The 20781-nt window shown below is 33.9% G+C and overlaps 2 protein-coding genes across 6 annotated transcripts in view; one reads left to right on the plus strand and one right to left on the minus strand.

The window, feature by feature from the left end:
- Positions 1-20781, plus strand: part of NAALADL2 (N-acetylated alpha-linked acidic dipeptidase like 2) — a 1176025-nt gene that overhangs the window by 211558 nt on the left and 943686 nt on the right. The window contains exon 1 of one of the 5 annotated variants that reach the window (XM_064492879.1): positions 7173-7535. The exons of the other annotated variants lie outside the window; for them this stretch is intronic. The gene's annotated coding sequence lies outside the window, so the exon portion shown is untranslated. Of the gene's footprint in view, positions 1-7172; positions 7536-20781 lie in introns of those variants that run through there. 5 annotated transcript variants of the gene reach the window in all.
- LOC135318893 (large ribosomal subunit protein eL39-like) lies at positions 12080-12507 on the minus strand. Its single transcript, XM_064477380.1, has one exon. The coding sequence runs from the start codon at positions 12233-12235 to the stop codon at positions 12080-12082; it is 156 nt and encodes a 51-aa protein (XP_064333450.1). The 5' UTR covers positions 12236-12507.

Here is a 20781-nt window from a genome sequence, read left to right on the forward strand (position 1 = left end):
TGTGCACTAGTCAGACACCTGAAATGATATCTCTTTATTGTTATCTTCATCAGGTTACATATATGGATATTTTATTCCAAGAATTCTTTAGCCTTTTTTTTTTCAAACAGCTTTATTGTTGTAAAATTGACATACAATGAATTACAGTATTTAAGATGTAGAATTTGAATTTTTTTGACATATCTTTACACCTGTGGATCCATCATTACAATGGAGATAGTAAGACATCCATTACCTGCAGAAGTTTCCTCATAACCATTTTCAATCCCTCATCTCACTCCCCTCCCCAATCCCAGGCAACTACTGATCTGCTTACTGTCATTACTGATTAATTACACCACTATATAGATTAGAACTTCATTTAAATTGAATCACTCAGTACAAACACTTTAGTCTGATTACTTTTACTTAGAATAATTATTTTCAGAATAGTTATATTCATGTTGTAGTAATTACCAATGGATTGTTTCTTTTCATTGCTGAGAAATGTTCCATTATATGGGTATACCAGACTTGTTTATCCACTCACCTGCTGATAGACATTTGAATTGTTTTCAGATTTTGGCTATTATAAATAAAGGTACTTTGAACATTTGTGTACAGATCTTTGTGTGATCATGATGCGTTCATTTCTTTCAAGTAAATACTTAGATGTTGAAAGGCTGGACCATAACTTTGTAAAAAACTGCCCAATTGTTTTCCAAAGTAGTTGTACCATTTTTCATTCCCAGTAATAGTGTATGAGAATTCTAGTTTCCCCACATTCCCAACGTTTAGTATGTTTAGTCATTTTAATTCTGGTCAGTCTAATAGCTATGCATTGGTACCTCTTTGTCATTTTAATTTTTATTTCTCTCTTGACTATGAATATCTAAGCTCTAGAGATATAAAGAGGCATAAGATTCTGTACCTGCTCAATCAGCAGATACAAAATTTGTCAACTAAAATCCAGTGCACTTATAGTGTATTCCTCTTTCTTAGTACTTTGCAGTTTATGATTCACTTATGTGGATGGTTTCCATAAGGTTAAGAGATCAACATGAAATGAAGATACCTCAGATTCTTCTTAAGTTTTCGAAGAGCTCACACTACCCTTGGGGAAGCAGACAGAGGAAAAAAAATCATGGTAGCAGAAAGTAAATTTCAAATAATAAGTACTAAAAATAAATGATCCTGTAAATATTCAGAAAGGGTTTCCTAGTGGAGGGTGGACTTTTAAAGTTTAGTAATTGATAAGAAAATATCAGTAAGTGAACAACATAAAGAGATGAGATTAGTGAAGTGAGAAGCAGCAATATTAAGTTTTTAAAGAGCAAAGAATATACTGGGCCAGTTGGGCTGACTAGTTTCCTGGAAGTCATGAGAGTTCAGGATTCAGTGTTATCCTGACCACAGGTGTTTGATAATAAGTGATCATTTTCTCATTTTAGATCATGAATGCCTGTGAAAGACTTATTAATGAAGTTTGTAATTAGAGTATTTAATATTCCTGGAAATCATCATCACCTGTAAAGGCAGGGCCTGGAAATTTTGGGGTAGTTTAATAGGATTTTTAGTTACACAAGGTCATCTTGTAGGTTTTATAACCTCAGTAAGGTATGGTGCTCAGCATGAAAAGTAAAGAAGACAAAGGACTGAATAACCAAGTTACTTCCCCTCTCTGAATATCCCACTATAAATTGTTTTTATTTTTAACCTTATAGAACATCTTTAAAATTAAAGACATTTTTAACTTTATAGACATCTTATACTCCACTCCGCTCTGGGAGTTTTACTTTTTCTTTTGCTGCATCTTGGAACAGCTAAAACAATATTCTGAAATCCTGGGGAGGTGTGCTTTCTGGCCTCCTGTGGCAGGAGAGTTTTTTAAAGTCTGCGCATTCTCTATGCTGGCTTCAACACTAAGTGGTTTAAATTAGAAACTCTCTGGAAAAGAAGAGTCCACTTTATTTATCTGTCAGTTGAGAAAGAGGACATGTACTATGAGGTACCATAATACTTATTCTAATGGAATGAACTCGGAGATGTGGGAGCTTCAGGCTGAAGGTCATTCACTCATTAATACCTAGCTTTGTTTTTTCACTTTTCCCCTTTTTTGTGTTTGTGATATGGTAAAGTGTTCTAGTGCTATTCACTGACTACAAAAGTGAGACCTTGGAAGAACTAACTACAGAAATAAATATTGCCTTTTAGGGACTCCTATTTTCTGTAATTTCAAATGTAAGCTTGAAAAAATATTATAGTCAGAGAGTATTCTACAGTATATTAACGTGACAAGGGGAATATTCACTTGAAGTGAAAGAAGAATGCTTATTAGAAGTGATGTATTTTTAATCTTTTTATTAGCATTGATATATTTTGAATTATTAATTATAAATTCATACAAATAGATTTGTTTATAATGCCAAAAACAACCATGCAGGAAGATAAATGAGACAAAGTTAGAGACACACACACACACACAAACACACACAAACACACACACATATACACACATACACATTGTGATGAAAAGCAGATCAAAACTTGCAGAATATAGGTGAAAAATCATCAATTCATGCCCTATAGGTAATTATCAGACTCACTCATTTCATAGTAGTTGTCTTCTGAAGAGCATAAGTTGTTCTGTGACATTTCTGAATCTTTATATATGCTATAGACTGGATGTTGTGTCCCTCTAGATTCATGTGTTACTGCCAAATTCCTAATATAATGGTATTTGGAGTTGGGGCCTTTGGGAGGTAATTGAATCATGGAGACAGAGCCCTCATGAGTGAAATTAGTGCCTTGTAAAAGAAGTGAGAACTCACTTACTTTGTTGCCAAGCGATTAGGTTTTTGCCTTGTTGCAGAAAGAATTCAGAGACAAGACAGGGAGGTTAAGAAAGTCAAGTGAGGATTTATTAAGGGATAGATAGTACCCTCTCAAGTGGAGAGCTAATTCAGCTTGAAAGGCCATTCTTTCTTATACTTCACACATGCGACATGACTTTCCCAGTGAATTTTTGCAGATAACTATTGGCCTGCAGATCTAACTGTTTAAGTTCCAAGATTCCTAATTTGGTTTTCCTTCCATTAAAATGCTCTTCTTCCTGACTCCTACTTAACCCCCACTTCTACTTTTCAGTTTCCTACTTGTTCAGCAAATAAATTCATTACAGTGTAAAATTTAGCCAAAGGAAGTGCTTATTATTTGAGAATAATTAGTATTAATAAAAGACCAGTTAATGAAAGCACATATAAAATAACAATAAAAATGTTGTCATAAACCCTCACATTTATGGTCAATTGATTTTTGACAAGGATGCTAAAAAAGTAGGAAAAGAATAGTCTTTTCAGCAAATTGTGCTGGTAAAACTGGATATCCGCATGCAGAAGAATGAAGTTTGATCCTTATCTCATATCATGTTGAAAAATTAACTCAGAATGGATTACAGGCCTAAACTTAAGAGTTAAAACTATTAGAAGAAAACATGAGTAGCTTTTTATGACTCAGTAATTTCTTAGATATGACACCAAAAGCACAGACAATGAAAGAAAGAGTAGGTAAATTGTACTATATCAAAATTAAAAATTTTGTCCTATAAAGGACCCTATCATGAAAGTGAGAAGACAGTCTGCTGGATGGGAAAAAATGTTTACAAGTCATATATCTGATAAGGGAATAGCAAATCATATATCTGATAAGAGAATATGAATATATGTATTTGTGATATAAATGTATAACGCAGACACAAATATATATGGGATGGGATGTTGGCTGTATTCTGTAATATAGTTAGCTGATCATTTTAATACAATTAGCTGTATTCCAGTCCATCACTCTTTTTCACTATCAATATAGAAATTCTCCAGCTTTAATCCTTCTAAGAATTTAAAATTGATCATTACATAAGGAGCTATAGGCAATTTATGAACAAAATCCATTTGAAAAGATATAGATAAATCAAAGAGTACAAGTAGTTTTTATGGTCGTACTCATTTTATTTACTGTCTCTTCTACCCATCCCTCATCCCTCCCCTTTTCTGTCTGTGGGAAGCTATGGATATAATGAATAAAAGAAACAAAACAGAAATTTGTCTCATTTAGCAAAGTAAAGGCATTTTCCATTGGGAAACTCCCCTATGCCAAGCAGAATATTATTTAAGCTATTGCCACCCACACAACTTACTACTTGTCAATATGTTTGTTTCTTTGAAGTTTATATACTTGATCCATTGGAGAACTAAAACAATAATGAGTAATATATCACCTATTTCATATTTTAAATCAAAATTTCAAGCAAGATGTGCTAAATTTAAACCTGTAAGTCTATTCTGAGAAATGGCATTCTTCTGAGCTACCTCTTCTTCCAACCTTAGCAACAATCTCTTAATGGTCAATATGTTTATAACATGTAACTGTAAATGAATGCCATTTTGTAAAATGGTAAAACTTCCACATATACATTTTATGAGTCAAATGTTGAAAAGATTTTTTCTTTTTAACTTTAATATTTTTATTGAAGTATAGTTGATTTACAGTGTTGTGTTACCTTCTTGTTTATCTATTTTGTATATAGTAGTTTGTGTCTGCTAATCCCAAACTCCCAGTTATCCCTCCCACCCCCCATTCTCCTTTGGTAACCCTAAGTTTGTTTTCTATGTCTATGAGTCTGTTTCTGTTTTGTAAATAAGTTCATTTGTTTCATTTTTTAGATTCCACATATAAGTGATATTATATAATACCTGACTTTGTCTGACTTACTTCATTTAGTATAATTTCTAGGTCCATCCATGTTGCTGCAAATGGTATTATTTTATTCTTTTCTATGGCTGAGTAGTATTCCATTGGATATAGATATAGATAGATAGACAGACAGACAGACAGACAGACACACCACATCTTTATCCAATCACCTGTGATGGACATTTAGATTGCTTCCATGTCTTGGCTACTGTAGATAGTGCTGCTGTAAATATTGGGATGCATGTATGTTTTCGAATTAGAGTTTTCTCTGGATTTATGCCCAGGAATGGAATTGCTGGATCATAGGCAATGCTGTTTTTAGTTTGTTAAGGAATGCAAAGATGTTTTCTGTTTGTAGATTTGTTCTTCAAATATGCCTCTGTTGCTCAAGAGAAACAGAGTTTGACTTACCACATATATGAATCCTTTTTTTTAAATAACCTTTTCAGTTTGCCTGAATTAATAGCATTGTATGTAGTTTTATTGTGCTTAGGACTATGAGTTTAAAGGATTCAAAATTTGAACTTTAAAGGAGGCATCTTAGAAATACTGAAGTGGAAAAGGAATTTCCCATGTTTAATATTTCAAATCTAACAGGGTTTGGTTTGTTTTGTTTAGGAATAACTTTATATTATTTAAAAAGGAAGTACATTATTTGGATACAATCTTTTTGGATAATTTTTTTATTATAGTAAGAAAGACCTATCTATTTCTTAATCTGAACTTCTTAACCCCAGATGTTCTCCAAACAAAATTCAGACATTTGCAAAAGGTTATTTGTGATTGACATATGAAATTTATTTATTCATTTATTTAAATTCAGCCTCATTTGCCACAAGATTTGTGATGCCTTAGACAGAGCATCAAGAACAGGAATATTAGCCACAGAGAAAAAAAATATGACAGTAAATATATATATGTTCATGTATAACTGAAAAATGTGCTCTACACTGGAATTTGACACAACATTATAAAATGATTATAAATCAATAAAAAATGTTAAAAAAAAAGAACAGGAATGTTAGCAAAGTGAAAAATAAGATAAAAGAAAAATACAAACTTGCTATTGCAATGTCATACATATTCATTAGAATTGATAGTTGAAGTGTCTGTAAACTTTCTGGCAGTCAAAGTGAGGAAGGAGTCCTGATCTGTTTCCATCATATTTGTTGTTATAATTTTAAAACTATATCCATTCCTGTCACTTAACTCTCAAAGAAATTTCTCATGGAGAACTTTATATAGGGAATGACAAATGATATGATAATGGATTTTTGCAGTGACAAATTTCTTTGATTAAAGAAGGTCTAATATTGAAATATAACTCTGGGAAGATGATTCTGGGTTCTAAAGGCAATATAATCCAAATTTGTAGTCTTCTGATGGTTTGGCTTGATCTAAGGAACAAATGCAGTATATATGGAAGAGTGACTACATTGTAGTTTCTACAAATCATCTGTCATAAAACTAATTTATCAGAGAGATCAAGATTCCTTTTCAGAACTGGAGTCAGAGAAGATACTATAGGTAAAATTTTTGATATGTTGACTGTTCTAGTAAGCTTTATTATTTGTTTGCAAAAAGTCCTAAATATTAGCAACCATACTTATTTTCTGGAACCTTTCAGTAGCTAGCTGTCTAAGAAAATGTGAAATTGGAAGATGTTAAGATGGACTGGTCACTGTTGTTTGTCAAATTCATGAGGCTTGTATGCTGGGAATCTGTTCCTTTTTATGATGAATCAGTGTTGTTACAAATTGAATGCATTTAACCTCAACATACATGTCCCTTTTTTTGAGGAGTGTATCAGTTACAATGCTTTTGCTTATAAATGAATAGAAAATGTGATTCAAACTGGTATAAATATCAATAAATAGTAATTGACCTATGTGGTAGGCAGAATTCTGTGAAGATATCCCAACATTCCTAGTCCTGGCATATACTCTCTCCCAGTTACTCAGTCAAACATGAATCTAGGTACTGCTGTGAAGGGATTTTGCAAATATAACTAAGGTGTCAAATTAGTTGATTTTATGATAGGGAGATTATCTGGGTAATTCTGAACTAGTCATCTAAGACTTTTAAAAGCAAAAAGTTTTTTCTGACTGAGGAAATCAGGGATTTAAGGTACAAGACAGACTTGAAGCACCATTGCCTTTTTGAAGAAAGAGGGGGCCATGTGGCAAAGAATTTAGGCTGCCTCTAGCAGCTAAGAGAACTTCCTGTTTGATAGGAAAGATACAGGGACCAGTCCTACAACCACAAGGAACTGGGTCATGCCAAGAGGAAGAATGATCTTGTTAATGAAATGATTTTTTTTCATAGAATTTTTGGGGAGTGACTTAACTTTCCAGAACATTGATTTCAACCTTCTAATATACTGAGTGTTATATCTGTGCTAAACATCTGAAATACAGAACTGTGAGCTAATAAATGGGTGTTGTTTTAAGCGGCTGTTTTCAGTAATTTGTTATACAGCATTATAAAACTAATACAGCTACTTCACTGAAAATTTCAGAGGTAGAGTAGGGTGGTCTTCAGATGTGATTTATAAGAGTTCTGGCTCCATTCATCTGAAATTCTCATGATTCTGTTCCAGTGTTTTCCTCCTTAGAGGAAAATTGGCTGCAGCAGCTCCAATTTCAAATCCATATACTGCACCTTCTGGAAGTAAAGAGATGCTGTCTTGAAATTCTTCAGCATGTAGCATTCATTCCCCAAGCCACCTTGGTGATTCAGATTGGTCCAAACAACAGGAAATCTGGCACTAGATTGGTGAGGAACATTGGAAACCAAATTTCAAAAAGGTAACTTGAGTTATCACAATTTTATACAAAGTATCTCATTTTTCCACTTTCTCCATGCAAGTAAAAGTAGTTTTTATGAGACAATCCCAATGTTTTTACTAACTCCATAACAGCAGCAGAATTATGCTTTCCATTTATACTTTATCATATACTATGGCTAATTAAGTAAAATACCCAGCTTTTCTACTTCCAGGAAAGTAACACATGGCTCTGGCCTTTCCCAATTTATTTACCCACTGAGATAAACTTACAAAGTATGCTTATTTCTAATTAAAATTAGACTATAGCCCATTCCATTTTTCAATGACAAATCTGTATTCTCCCCAGATCTAGACTATTTAGCTTACTAGATTTTCTCTCTGGACTATATATATGTTTCTTTCTTGATAAGTCAAAAGTCTGGACTTCTCAGGCCAATATTCTGCTTGAGGTTGTTATATCACTCTATTTTTTCACAGTGTGTAGAATGTTTCAGAAAATACACAAGAATTTTCTACCGATTGGATTGACTTTTCTTTTACCTTTGTTCCCAGACATAAATTCATTATTAGCTAAGTTGTATGAGTTATTGATTCTCAATATAACCTTAAAACTACTTTGAGAACCTGAAATGGTCAGAATGGTCTCTTGATGAATTGTTTAATAATTTCTAATGGGATAAACAAGGGTTTATCTTGTCTGTCTTCTAAACACATCATAATGTTACAATAATACTTTCAAATGAGTTCTACCCATATGGTCCTTATTAATAGTTTTGCTACTATCTCCAACCCAGCAGCATTACATGTAAAAGAGAAAGAAAAGCATTTGCCTTTACAGTGTTGACAATTTTTAAGGTCAAAGGCAGAAAATGGCTGTTATTAGTCAATTGACTCTGCTATCTGATTACTGTCCAGAAAGAATGATTTAAGATAATCCTATCCCAAATCTAAATCAATTTTGGAAGCTGTTCTTCAGTGTTTCACTGAATTAAAACTATGATATGTTTGTGGTAAGCCAATTCTTCTAGATACTGAGGCATGCATTGTTTCAACCAGTTTAAAGGATTTATCAGAAGTTATGTTGCACAAAATCAGAAGTCATATGAATGCAATGTTCACATTATTTTATATATTTACTAATTTTATGTGCTTTACATGTTTTCCAGCCAGATTAAAATGATTAATACTCCTTATCTGTCAATGGAGTAAGCTTAGGATTCTTTCAAAAGAAAGTGCTGGTAATGATCTCACATGTTTTTTATCTTACCATTGTGTTGAAGTTGACAAGCTTGATGTTTCAGTATGGGTAGGCATTTTAAAGTTTCACTAGGGAGTAGGTTTCCTACTCGTAGTCTGGGTAACAATGGAACGTATTAAATCTGTCTATCATTTACACCCAATAATCTGTAAAAAACCCATTTCAAGAAATAGTGTGTGTAATTCAGGATTAAACTAAATGGTTACAGAAAAATTGCTTGCATTGTATTGTTTTGGCTTCTCCTTAGTTCTTTTCTGATGGCTGTGTTAGTAAGCATTATAACAAAGAAACTAATAAAACAAGTTGTACTTACTTAGGGACTGGGTCTGAGGAGGGGGGTGTAGATGTTGTAGGGAAGGCTTACTGTGTGCCAGTGTCCTCTCTAGGAGGATCCACTGAAGGTATTTCCCCTGCATTTCAATTCCAGGAAGATCTGAAATAGGATTTTCCCAAGCAGCTGTTTTTTTGTTTTTGTTTTTGTTTTCGAGACTATGAATGGCATAATTTATTGTTTCTTCTTTTCCTTTGTCTGCTAAAATGCCAAGTTCAATTTTTAGTTCTCCTCTAGCTGGTATGTGTCTTGCTCCAAATATTTTACTTACCAGTCTTTAGTCCTAGCATTGGATTTTTTCCATCTTTATTCTCCTTTTGACCTCATTTTGTCATTCATTTTTTTGGTCTCATCATGTAGAATATCCTTAACAAATAAATAGTCTTTTTCTATTTGAAAATGTCAACCTGTCTGATGGAAAGCAGAGCTTTAGGAAGTTGACCTATGGACAGATGAGCTAAATGGAATACCTGTTTAGTTAGCCAGATCAACCAATTAACCCTGGTGGTGAATGACTGAGCAGGTAGGTATCTAAGACAGACTACTATCACATCTATCATTCATTGACTTTGTTTGCTTGTTTTCCCCTGCAAAGGGGGCTGGCTTCATGCCTTTTAAGTAATGGATCTTTCAAACCACGTTCCAAATATGATGATGCAGCAAGACTGGTGTTGCTATGTTAATACAATCTTTATCAATAAAAGAGAACTCCATATTTGTGTTATATTTTTAGAAAATACAATATAAACATATGGGAATTAAACCACAATATAGGTATATATATTTTTCATTGCATTTTAATAGTAGGAATTATGTTAATATAGTGATTCTCCACATTGGTTATTAAAAAAAAGATACCAGGCCAATGTTCATCTAATAAGAAAAATAAATTCCTGGCTCAGGTCCACCTAATCAAAATCTCTAAGAATGTAGCCCAGAGATAGATATATATCTTATATCTTATGTTATTATTTTATATATTACATTTATTTTACTTGGTATATATACATACACTATATGAAATATCCAGGGATTATTCTGATGTGCAGCTAGGTTTGAGAATCACTGTGTTAATAGTGTGTTATCAATCACAGAATAAAGGTGTTATTGAAAACCTAGCTCCAGAAGACAGCTCCATCTCTGAATTGTTGAAGAAGAAATGCTGGTAGCTTTATTTATATTTATGACATAATAATATTCCCTGAGACACAAATAAAGAAAATGAGTGTGAGATTTTAGAATTTTTTTTTCCAAGGCCTCGTTGTGTGTAAAAAACTGAGAAGACCATGGTACATTTGGTTTTGTAACATGGGAGTTGAAAATGACTTTTCTTCCTCAATGGTCTGCAAACCTAGACTGTTTAAAATAAGAGATCATCCTCAGAAGTGAGGTTTTACTTCCTGAATACTAATCTAATGGTAGAAAAGGGAGGAAAGAAAATAGGCCTTACAGGAACATATTCCCCCACCTTGCTGGTGCCTCTTTTTTTTTTTTTTTTTTTTTAAATTTTGCCAATTCCCACAGATACTCATTATAAAGCTGAGATTGAGGGAAGTAATTAATTCAAGAAGGTTGATATTGGTTTTGATGCACCAGAGACTTTTGGTTCATCTGCTGTAGTGTGAAAATAATGCTGTGGACTGCAAGATAAGAAGGAGGAAGAAATGACAGGCCCGTCTTTTTTTTTACACATTTAACAATATACAAAAGTTTAAAATACCTTCCATTTGTAAGAAACCCTATCTTAATTAGAAGAAGGCTGGAAAAAGATGAACCATTTAATCTTTCTGTTTAGTAGGACAAATGTGTCCTTTTCAGAGACCCATGATAAAAGGTGACCGAGATTTTTTCCCTGCAATTCTGAAGTATAGTCTCAATACAGTAATTACATTTTCAGGATCCATATTTCATGTGTCATTAGCAACTGCTCCTTCCAACTGGTTCCAAATGCTTATGACTTCCTTATGGAGTATTAAATTATAGTATGAAATGATGCTTTAAAGCATTTCTTTAGAAATTTAGAAATTTTAGAGTAATTTTTCTCCAGGACCCATTGATATGCATGCAATTCAATTTTAAAAATAACTTCTTACAAGCAGTCTCCTTCTTTAACTATAAAATATGTCATTGAAAAATTTTTCAGTGAAGTATTCTACTTTGGGGGTTATCATTCCCATCATCTATTTCGATTTAAGATCACATACTAGTTAAAAGTTTATCATTTTTTAATTTTAGTAATTTGTATTATTAACCCTGATTCAGGGCCATTTTGCCTTTTATTTCTTTGAGGTTATTTACCAGCTGAAATAAGAAGTTAAAGCCCTGCTTTGGGCAATTCAAAATAAAATCACAGAAAGTTAGATTCAAAGAGCCCATGCCCTCATTATTTTATTGACACGGAACCTGAGAACCAGAGAGGTGAAATGATGCTAACAGAGCACTTAATAGGAGACCTAGGATGAGAAACCATCTTCTAAAAAATGGAGGGAAAGGACCTGACTTCATTGAATGTTCAATTTTTGCCTTGGGAGACTGATATTATAATCCCTACTTAGCAAGATAAAAAAACTGAGGTCCAGAGAGGTTAAGCAACTTAACTAAGGTTCCCAGGATGGTGAACTTCAGAATTCAGATTAGATCCCCTCCTAAACCCAGGTCTGTCTCTTTCCAAAGCCCATGGAAAAGCACTGCTTTTTCAGTCACAATTCACTAATCCTACAATCAGCACAAATAGAATAGAGGAAAAATAAGTGATATTCATTTAGGCTATAGTATGTATGTATGTATGTATTTTTATTTTTTCCAATGAAAAAATCTCACATATTTATTACCGAGCCAAAGCAATAGTGCAGAAACACTGACACAGAGGAAAATCATGTCCCCAAACACATCCAGCTATATAGAAAGTAGTGCCATTTTCAGAATGATGCAAGTGACATAACATCGATATGTGTGTCACCTCATGTGCAGCTCCTTACAGACCCAGCTGGGTTCTTCTCCAACGTCTCCTCTTGGAGTTGTACCTGATTTTATTACCAGTTATCGTTCGAATCCTCTGGGGAATGGGATGATTCTGCTTTTGTTTCTTGGCCAGGAATTGCTTGATCCTGAAAGTCTTGTGAGAAGACATGGCGAGGACCAAATTCAACCGCACACAGTCTATATAGTATTTAAATAAGTCAGCAGATTGTAGTAGTAAGATCCAGTAAGAGCAGAGCAGGAAGAAGTGATGGGAAGGAAAAAAAAATTGAAAAAATTTCCTTCCTTCTTTCTCCCTTTCTCTCTCCCTCCCTGCCCCCTCTTCCTTTCTTCCTTCCTTTTCCTTTTCTTTCCTTTTTCTCTCTCACACCCTCCCTCCCTCTCACCCTTCCTTCCTTTCCTTCTTTCTCCCTCCTTACTACCCTTCCTTTCTTCCTTCCTATTTCTTCCTTTAAAAAAAACTAGTTGTTCTTAAAGCCATTCTGTATATAAAAAATAACCATATATACCTTCTAAGTCTCTGATGTTATAAATATATAGAGTGTCCCACAAGAACATAACTTGACTCATTAAGAAAGATAGCTTATACTCAGCATATTCCATTTAATGTAACAGAATGCAATTCATTTAAAAAAAGGCAGCTCTGTAAAAATGTTAAAACGTATATTTTAAAGTATCCAGGTTGTTTTAGAAATTAACATTTGCTCTACTGCTCATACCAGTGACACTAAATAATATTAATAGGCCATGGCATATATCAATTTTCTCTTTTTATACTTTTTATGTGAGAAATACACAGGTAAAAGAAGCATATATTCTGTTTGCAAATGGTCCTATGCAGCTTTTTTTTCCCTTTAAGCTATGAGTTTATTAACACTGTGGTTTTAAAAGTGGTTGATTTTCTTGATTTCAAAAAATGTAAATAACTTTAATGCTGTAGGTGCTACACCTCCATGAGTTCTTACGTTTCCTGTATTTTATAAATGAAGGAATTAGCAACCAAGGAAGTGAAGAGGCAAACCAAACCTTCCCAACAAGATATAACCCAGGTCTCCCTCCTAATATTAGCCAGTAGCTGTTATCATTATACATCTTGACTGTTTCTTAAATCTTTTGATTATTTTTCACTTTTAATTTTAACCCTAAATGTGGTTGAGAGATAAAATGAGAGAGAAGCAACGATAGCCTCCTGAATTTGTGATGTTTGAAGCACTGCTACATTTAGACAATGGGGTGGTGTGCTAATGTATTCTGTCAGGAAAGCTGACTGAATTTGACAGTAATCTTATTAAAAATGTCCAGAAATAATTTGCTTTATGAAAGACAAAGCAGTTTTCATTTTACTTTAAATAAAATATTTCAGAGGCTCCATTTTGATGTTAACTTCTATTAAAGTAACATTTAAAATGTAATTTATAGTCAGTTTTTTCGAGAAATGGTGTTTGTTTATTATCTTTTAAAAAAAGTAGAGTTTTGTACATTTATGAATTTTAAAAGGAAGACACTGGCATGGCCATTAATAAAACATTTCTTAGCAGCAAAAGTTACAATGAATTTATTTTGTGTGATGAGAAATAATGCAAAGTAAATGAGTCATATACATTATATATAATGGCTACATATGAAGATATAAATAGATATACTATGTGTATATATGGATACATACACACATACAGATATAGATATAAATAAAGATAAAGATACAAATAGATGAGAAAGTATTTTGTTATAATCTAGAACATTGTTCATTTAAACTTATCTAATGCCACATATTTTAAAACTTGAGGCAAAATAAAACATTTTGTAGTTAAAGTGATGGAACTAAGGTTTTGGGACTCGGCCATGAGGTATTTATTTATCAGCAATGTCGTAAATGAAAAAAATCATCATCATTACAATAGTGGGCATTGGGGATACAGATGGGACAGCTGTTGTTCTTTAATTGTGACTGGATTAATAAAATGCAGTTTTTACAACCCATTTAAAACTTATCACTGGGGAATACATTTTAGCACCACTTTGGGTGTCTTTTGGTTAATAAATTCTTGCCTTTTGAGTGTAAGTATTTGGCTTCAAATCCCAGATACAAGTTTATTAAAAATTGTAATAGTTCTTAGAGACTATAAAATGAAATGAAGTGCACAAAATGTGTGTTTCCGGTGCTTGACTTTAAAATGATTTTTTACATGACTAATTTCAATATTTTCAACTTAAGCAGACTGTTGTTGAATTTAAATGATTGTTAAATATTTAACCAGAGTGAGAAAGAGAGAGTGAGAGCAGGGGGGAGTTGGGGAGTGGGTGATGGAGAGAAACAGAGAGATGGGGGTGGGGAGACAGGGGTAATATATCATCTTGCGGTAAATTTTTTCTTTTGATTTCTTGGTAGTTTTTAAAATAATAAAATAAGATGTGTGCCCTGTATTAACACATTATGCTAATAATTATGAATCCAATAATATTTAGGTGAAACAGGCTATAACTTTAGATCTGAGCTGTAATAAAGCATAATTATTCTAGTTAATAAGAGGAAATCTGAGGAATATTCTGTCACAGGATTTTTAAGAGTTGATAAAAAATACAATTTTTTTTAAGCCAAAGCATTTGGAATATGACATTATTCCACTAAATGTTTTCCTTCTTCAAGTAAACAGCTGAGAGAGAATACTTAAAATCTATGTTAATGAACAGGCCTCCTCCTGAAAATTCAATGTTCATTGCCAGTGAGATGAAAATTGTGAGGCAGTGAGGCAGGAGTGCTGGGGCCGAAGACCCTGGATTCTATAATTTTTCATGGAAACTGGCCTAAAAGGAAAATACGGCTCCTTGTTGGCATTTCTCTCTTTACGAGAATAACCTTAGTGTTCAGAAGGCTGGTGGTGTGGAGGAGAGCTAAAAGCAGCGGAACTCCTATGGAAACAGATACAGTGCCTACTAGAGTTCCATGTATGCTGACAGAAGACACAGGACTCCTGGGGTCACTCACAGAAAGAACAGAAGTCACAGTAGCTGTGCTGGCTCTCCAAGCTCAGAATACCCCAGGATCATGCAGATCAGAAACTGGCTGTGTACCTTGTGATGCTAAGGCAGCTAGAGCCGGCATGAGCACTGAGTATACCACCAACAAAGAACCTGAGCTGAGGGGACCCACTGCTTTTATAGCAGTCAGTGAGCAAGCTGGTTCTTTGACTAGAGGGAGACCAGGTGCATTTCAGGACGACCTGATGCATTCCTATGATGATCTTAAAAAGTGTCCTGAGTGAAGGAGCAGCCAAAGCCATTGACTCAGCAAAACAGGAGCACAAGAGGCGTATGACGGATGGCTTCCCTGTACTTTTCTCCTTCTTTTGTCTGCCGTGCTCCCTCCCATTTTATACCTATAACAATACCTGCTCCAAACCTCACTCCAGTCAGATGCTCCAGAAAGGTAAAAACTGAATCCTGTATTGTGCCAGGAAAGTCATGGTCCCGAACATAATTTATGCTCTTTCTCTTCTGGGCCATGGTAATAAGGCTTGGTTTGAGGAATTCTTAACATTTTCTGAAGAGTCCAGTATATGGCTAATACTGTATCATTGGATTCCCCTGCTTTCCAAGGAACTCTAATTTTGCAAAAAATTTCTCAGACTTAAACCCTTCTAGATTTTGCTTCAAAGAGTGATTAACAAGATAAAATGGAAATACAATTTTTTTAATTGACGAAGGTCTTTTCGAATAGTTTAGCTACATTCTAACAAATGTTATTAATAAAATCGGTTCGCATGTATAAATATAATGCAACTAAATTTAAAGTGGTTACTTTTGGGCTTTAATTTTTTAAAAAGCATATAATTAATTTGCTTTTAAAAAAAGTCAAAGAGCAACACATATTAATTCAGTAAATCAAGTGGAAGGGTCCTTGGCCTGGAGTCATCTGTGACACTACAAAGTTGACTGGTTTAGCCAGCTAATAAATCTATTCTTTTAATCTCATTAATTTATATGTTGTTCTGTGTAAAATCCATGCCATATTGAAAAGTCTTCCTAAATAAGAACATTTTTTTCTTTAGTCAACATATACATACATTTAATGCTTTTTTCATAGAAAGAAAAGAAGATGGAAAACAAATTCCATATGATAGCCAGAGAAAGAGTCAGCTGGAAAGAGGAGATGAAAGTGTGGAAGAGAGAGAGAAAGAGAGACTGACTTACTCACTGTCCTCTAATTTTAGCTTAAGTGGACTAAGGGCAGTTGAATGAGCATCAGATTAGAAATTTTGCTTCCTAATAATCAAGTCACTTTGGTTAAGTGAATTTACATTTCTGAGCCTCTTTCCTAATCTGTAAAACTGGGATGGTAATAAATCCTACATGGATTGGCATAGAGAGTATTTGAGGATTAGTCATGGTTTGCGTCAAGTTCCCAACCCCTGACTGCTACTTGGTATTTAATATATGGTCACTGTTATTATTGATGTTACTGCATTATTCTTTGAAAATGAGGCCCTGAGCACAGTCGAAGTTTCTGTGGCCGAATAAATCAGAAAATATTAAAGAGAAGAGAAACATTCTGGTAGATACATAACTTTTACTATACTGGAGATTTTTAAGATTTATGGTAAGTGAACAGCTGGAAAAATATTTGTTTTTATCAGAGTCAATCTTACATAAATTAAAGAGTTGGCAGCTACTGTTGTGCAGATTTGTGCACCATTTCTTAAAGGTGCAATCCTTGGAGGAGGTTTTTAAGCAACTGTATACATGCTTGTTCATAAGTTTTTTGAGTGTTAGAAGAAATTCCCTTAAAACAGTGGAAATTCTATTTGAAGATGACAATTTCCCCATGACGATTTCCTTCCCCAGGCCCTTTTGCATCTGTGAAACTGGCTGTGTACCTTGTGGTGCTAAGGCTGATTCTGAGGGAGTATGACATATCACATATTAAACTAAAATATTAATGACTTGCTCAAATAAAAGAAATAAGATGTAAAGTTTTAATTAAGAGCTATTAATTAAGAATTAACCTTTTTGAAATTCACTTCCCTCCGAGCTGCAGGGCAAGACTGTATTTCTCGCAGTGTGGTCATAGATGGCTATATATTTCTAAAGATATACTGTGTGCTAACTACAGCTTTGTACTTTTATATTTTGAAATAGCCTGATAAGAAAGTGAGTAATTCTGAGGCAACCCATAAAGTCTTTGTAAGCCTTTTGGAATACTTCAGTAAACAAATACTGAAATACTAATATGGTGATTCCGTGTTCATATTAAAATGCATTGCACTTTTTTAGGAGAATATTGTTATTTGGGGAATATGCAAAAGAAAGATTGGAAAGTATCTGAGTTCTAAAACATTAGAAAAAGAGTGAGAAATCATATTAAGTGCACAAACTGCGAACTTCCTACAAATAGGAATTTTTTTATATATTAGATTTATTTATTGCATTTATTGTAAACATTCAGCAAATACCTATTGATGATATTTCACTTGTCTTCATGGATCTCATATGCTGACTTTGTTGTGAGTAGTTTCCACATTTTTGTGATGTTTTTTGATAGAATGGTAGATTTATTTTCCACTGTTAGATTCATTATATATAAATGGTAGACATATTCTATAAATGATAGCATACATAGTATATCATCCTCAGTGCCTCTTAAAATTTGTCACCCTTGAGGATCACTTGGTGAAATTTGTTAAAAATGCAGATTCTGGGCCCCCCCATTCAGATTCTCATTCTGATGGGCCCAGAATCTGACTTTTCACAAAACCCAGAGTTGATTCATGGAGCTAGTTCTGACATACATTGAGAAGCACTACAATATTTGAAGAGAAAAACATTTATTAACTTAAAATAGATTATTTTTTTCTTCTTAGGAACACATTGTGTTAGTTTTATGTATTTACACATGTACCTTCTAAGTGCCCTTCCAGTTTCCATTCTTGTAGGAGGAAGCGTCTTCTCTACTTTTTCTCATTTAACCACCAGTGAAATATGTCTAAGGAGGAAGCCTTGGGCTTGACAAAACTATAACTTAATTCATCAGACTTTACCCTTTTGAGATTAGTCCCATAAAACAATTAAAAACATGGTTTTCTGCTTGAAGTGTTTAATTCTGTTTTAATTAGAAACTTTCCCCTTTTATTTACTGAGTACTCCTTCACCTTTGTTGACATTGAGACAGTTTTCATTGGGGCATCATTCATATGCCTGCATTTGCATACTCGTTTTGGAAAATTCTAAGGGTAAAGACATAATTAAGTTTCAAGGATCATTTTGTCCCTGAGATTACATTTATAAATTTCTCCTGTGAGATATCTGTGCATCTGAAAGGTTAACAAGTGGGAGATTTACTGTGTTTCACACTAAATCTAAATGGTATTGCAAAATTGCATTTTTGTTGTTGTTTCATAGCAATCATCCAGTTTTCAAGATAATCATTCTTTATGGAGATGATTCCTGGGATATGGTATGTTTAGTAGAAAGATATGTCAACATACATGTTATTGGAAACATTTCAGAAATGTTCTGATTGAAACAGTGGTGATATTGGTCTGTTAGCACAGAGCCTCAGGCATCAGGAGTCAGCGTCATGCCTCAGTGAAGATGCGAGTCTCTAAAGCATCATGGTAGGAATGACTACTGTTTTCCTTTTTTTTTTTTTTTAACTCTATTTTTGCCTCCCTGCAAAGAGATTTGGGCGAATCTCTGAATAAAAGAGCAGTGTAGAAATTGTATTGCCTTGTGGATTATTTACTCTCTATCTTCAAACATCTCCCTTTCTGGCCCTCTGCCTTCAGCCTCTTCTCTCTTTAATCAGCTGCAGTCTGGCCTCTCCCTTCACTAATACATTGAGACAACTCCCACTAAGTCACCAACAATTTATAATTGTTAAACCCAAAGGAAGCTTTCCAAGTCTCAGTGCCGTGCCAAGTTATCTTGGAAACTGTGTTAAAGGAAAAAGGCGTGCCCCATATCCACTTATTAAAATATCCTTCATGTTTTGAATCAAATGGAAAAAGTTAATAATAGCTCTCCGTTAAAAAAAAAAAAGACTATATATAAAGTTCCATCCTGCCCAATCTGTTGGCACACCATTGTCAATCCCATAAACCTACCCAATGGGAAAGCAAAGGCTTTGCAGGTCCAGGAACTGCAGGCTGTCAGCGAGCACAACAACACGGGGTAATAACACAACCAACCAACCTGTCTTTACTTAGGAGTTTGATATTTTGTTTACCATGGATTCTTTGGCATTAATCTTCTCTTTTAAAGTATATATTTAAATATTATTTGTCTTTATTACAGAGTATCTTGATGCCCCTTCAATTTTTTTTGCCCAAGGTGTTTCACTTACCTCATCCCTAATTCCAGCCCTATGCACAGTAGTTGGCCCCCTTGTACACTCGACTGTTTTTTTATGTCTCCTCAATCTGTTCTCTCTGAGCATCTGTGACATTGTTGTCTTGTGATCCCTTTCCTTCATCAAGTCAATTTTCCTTCTAATATCTTTCCTGGGCTCTTGTCTTCCAGTCCTTCAGTTTCTGGTGCTTTCAGTGACTGACTCTCATTGTTCTAAGCAGACCTTTGTTTATGCTCTTGTTGGCAGCATTCACTTGTTTCCTCTGCTATTGTTTTTTTCCACATCCTCATTATTTTATAGCTGAACAGCTGCAGTAGACTGCTAACAAGTTCCTCTCTCCATGCTGGCCCACAGTACAAGTAGAATGATTTTTTTCTAAAGTGAATATATAATTCATGTATTTATTAATCAAATATTTATTTAGTATTTTTTCTGTATTAGGCATTGTTTTAGATTCTAGGGATAAATCATTAAATGAAAGAAAGTCCATGCTCTCCTGAAACTTACATCTTACTTTTATTTGAATAGTGCTTTGGCCTTATTCTAGGTGTTGTATTTAATTTTTCTCTAAATATATGTTTGCATGATGGACTTGGGTAGAAAGGTTATATCCTCCTTTCTCATATTTTACTAGAGAAATTTTTGGATATTGTTAGTTTTCAATCAGTTACATATGAAGTGGTAGAAGCTGGATTCTGCTTTCCTTTTTTTTTTTTAATATTTTTATTAAAGTATAATCAGTTTATAGCGTTGTGTCAATTTCTGGTGTACAACACAATTCAGTCATATAGGAACATACATATATATATATTTGTTTTCATACTCTTTTTAACCATAGTTATTATAAGATATTGAATATAGTTCTCTGTTCTATACAGTATAAACTTGTTGTTTATCAGATTTTGTGAGAATCTTCTTGTATTTTGAAATGAGAGTCACTCTGCCAGAGTTCAGTAAGTGTTCTGTGAGATTCAGTGGGTTTGTAGATGTAATTCTTGGTATATTTGTGGGAGAGAGCGAGCTGTGAGTCTCTCTACTCTGCCATCTTGTCTCCTAGGATTCTGCTTCCTAAAAAGAAGTATTTTTCATTGAGAATATGAAAATAATTCTCCACTGACTTTTTAGTACTTAGGATTTCCTTCCAGTTCCAGAAATAGCAGATGATATAATAGTTACCCTTTTTATTTACTCCTTATTCCCATGTGAATGTTTTCTACCTATTGTTAATTGTACCTTAAGTCTTGGAGTGTATATACTACCATAGTCTTTAAACAAATTGTAATCCAGTCTAGTAACATGTTTTATTTGGCTCACACTGTGTGTGTTTTTGCTTTAAATTTATTCGGTAATTT

This window comes from Camelus dromedarius, chromosome 2 (assembly GCF_036321535.1).
Source record: "Camelus dromedarius isolate mCamDro1 chromosome 2, mCamDro1.pat, whole genome shotgun sequence".
NCBI lineage: Eukaryota > Metazoa > Chordata > Mammalia > Artiodactyla > Camelidae > Camelus > Camelus dromedarius.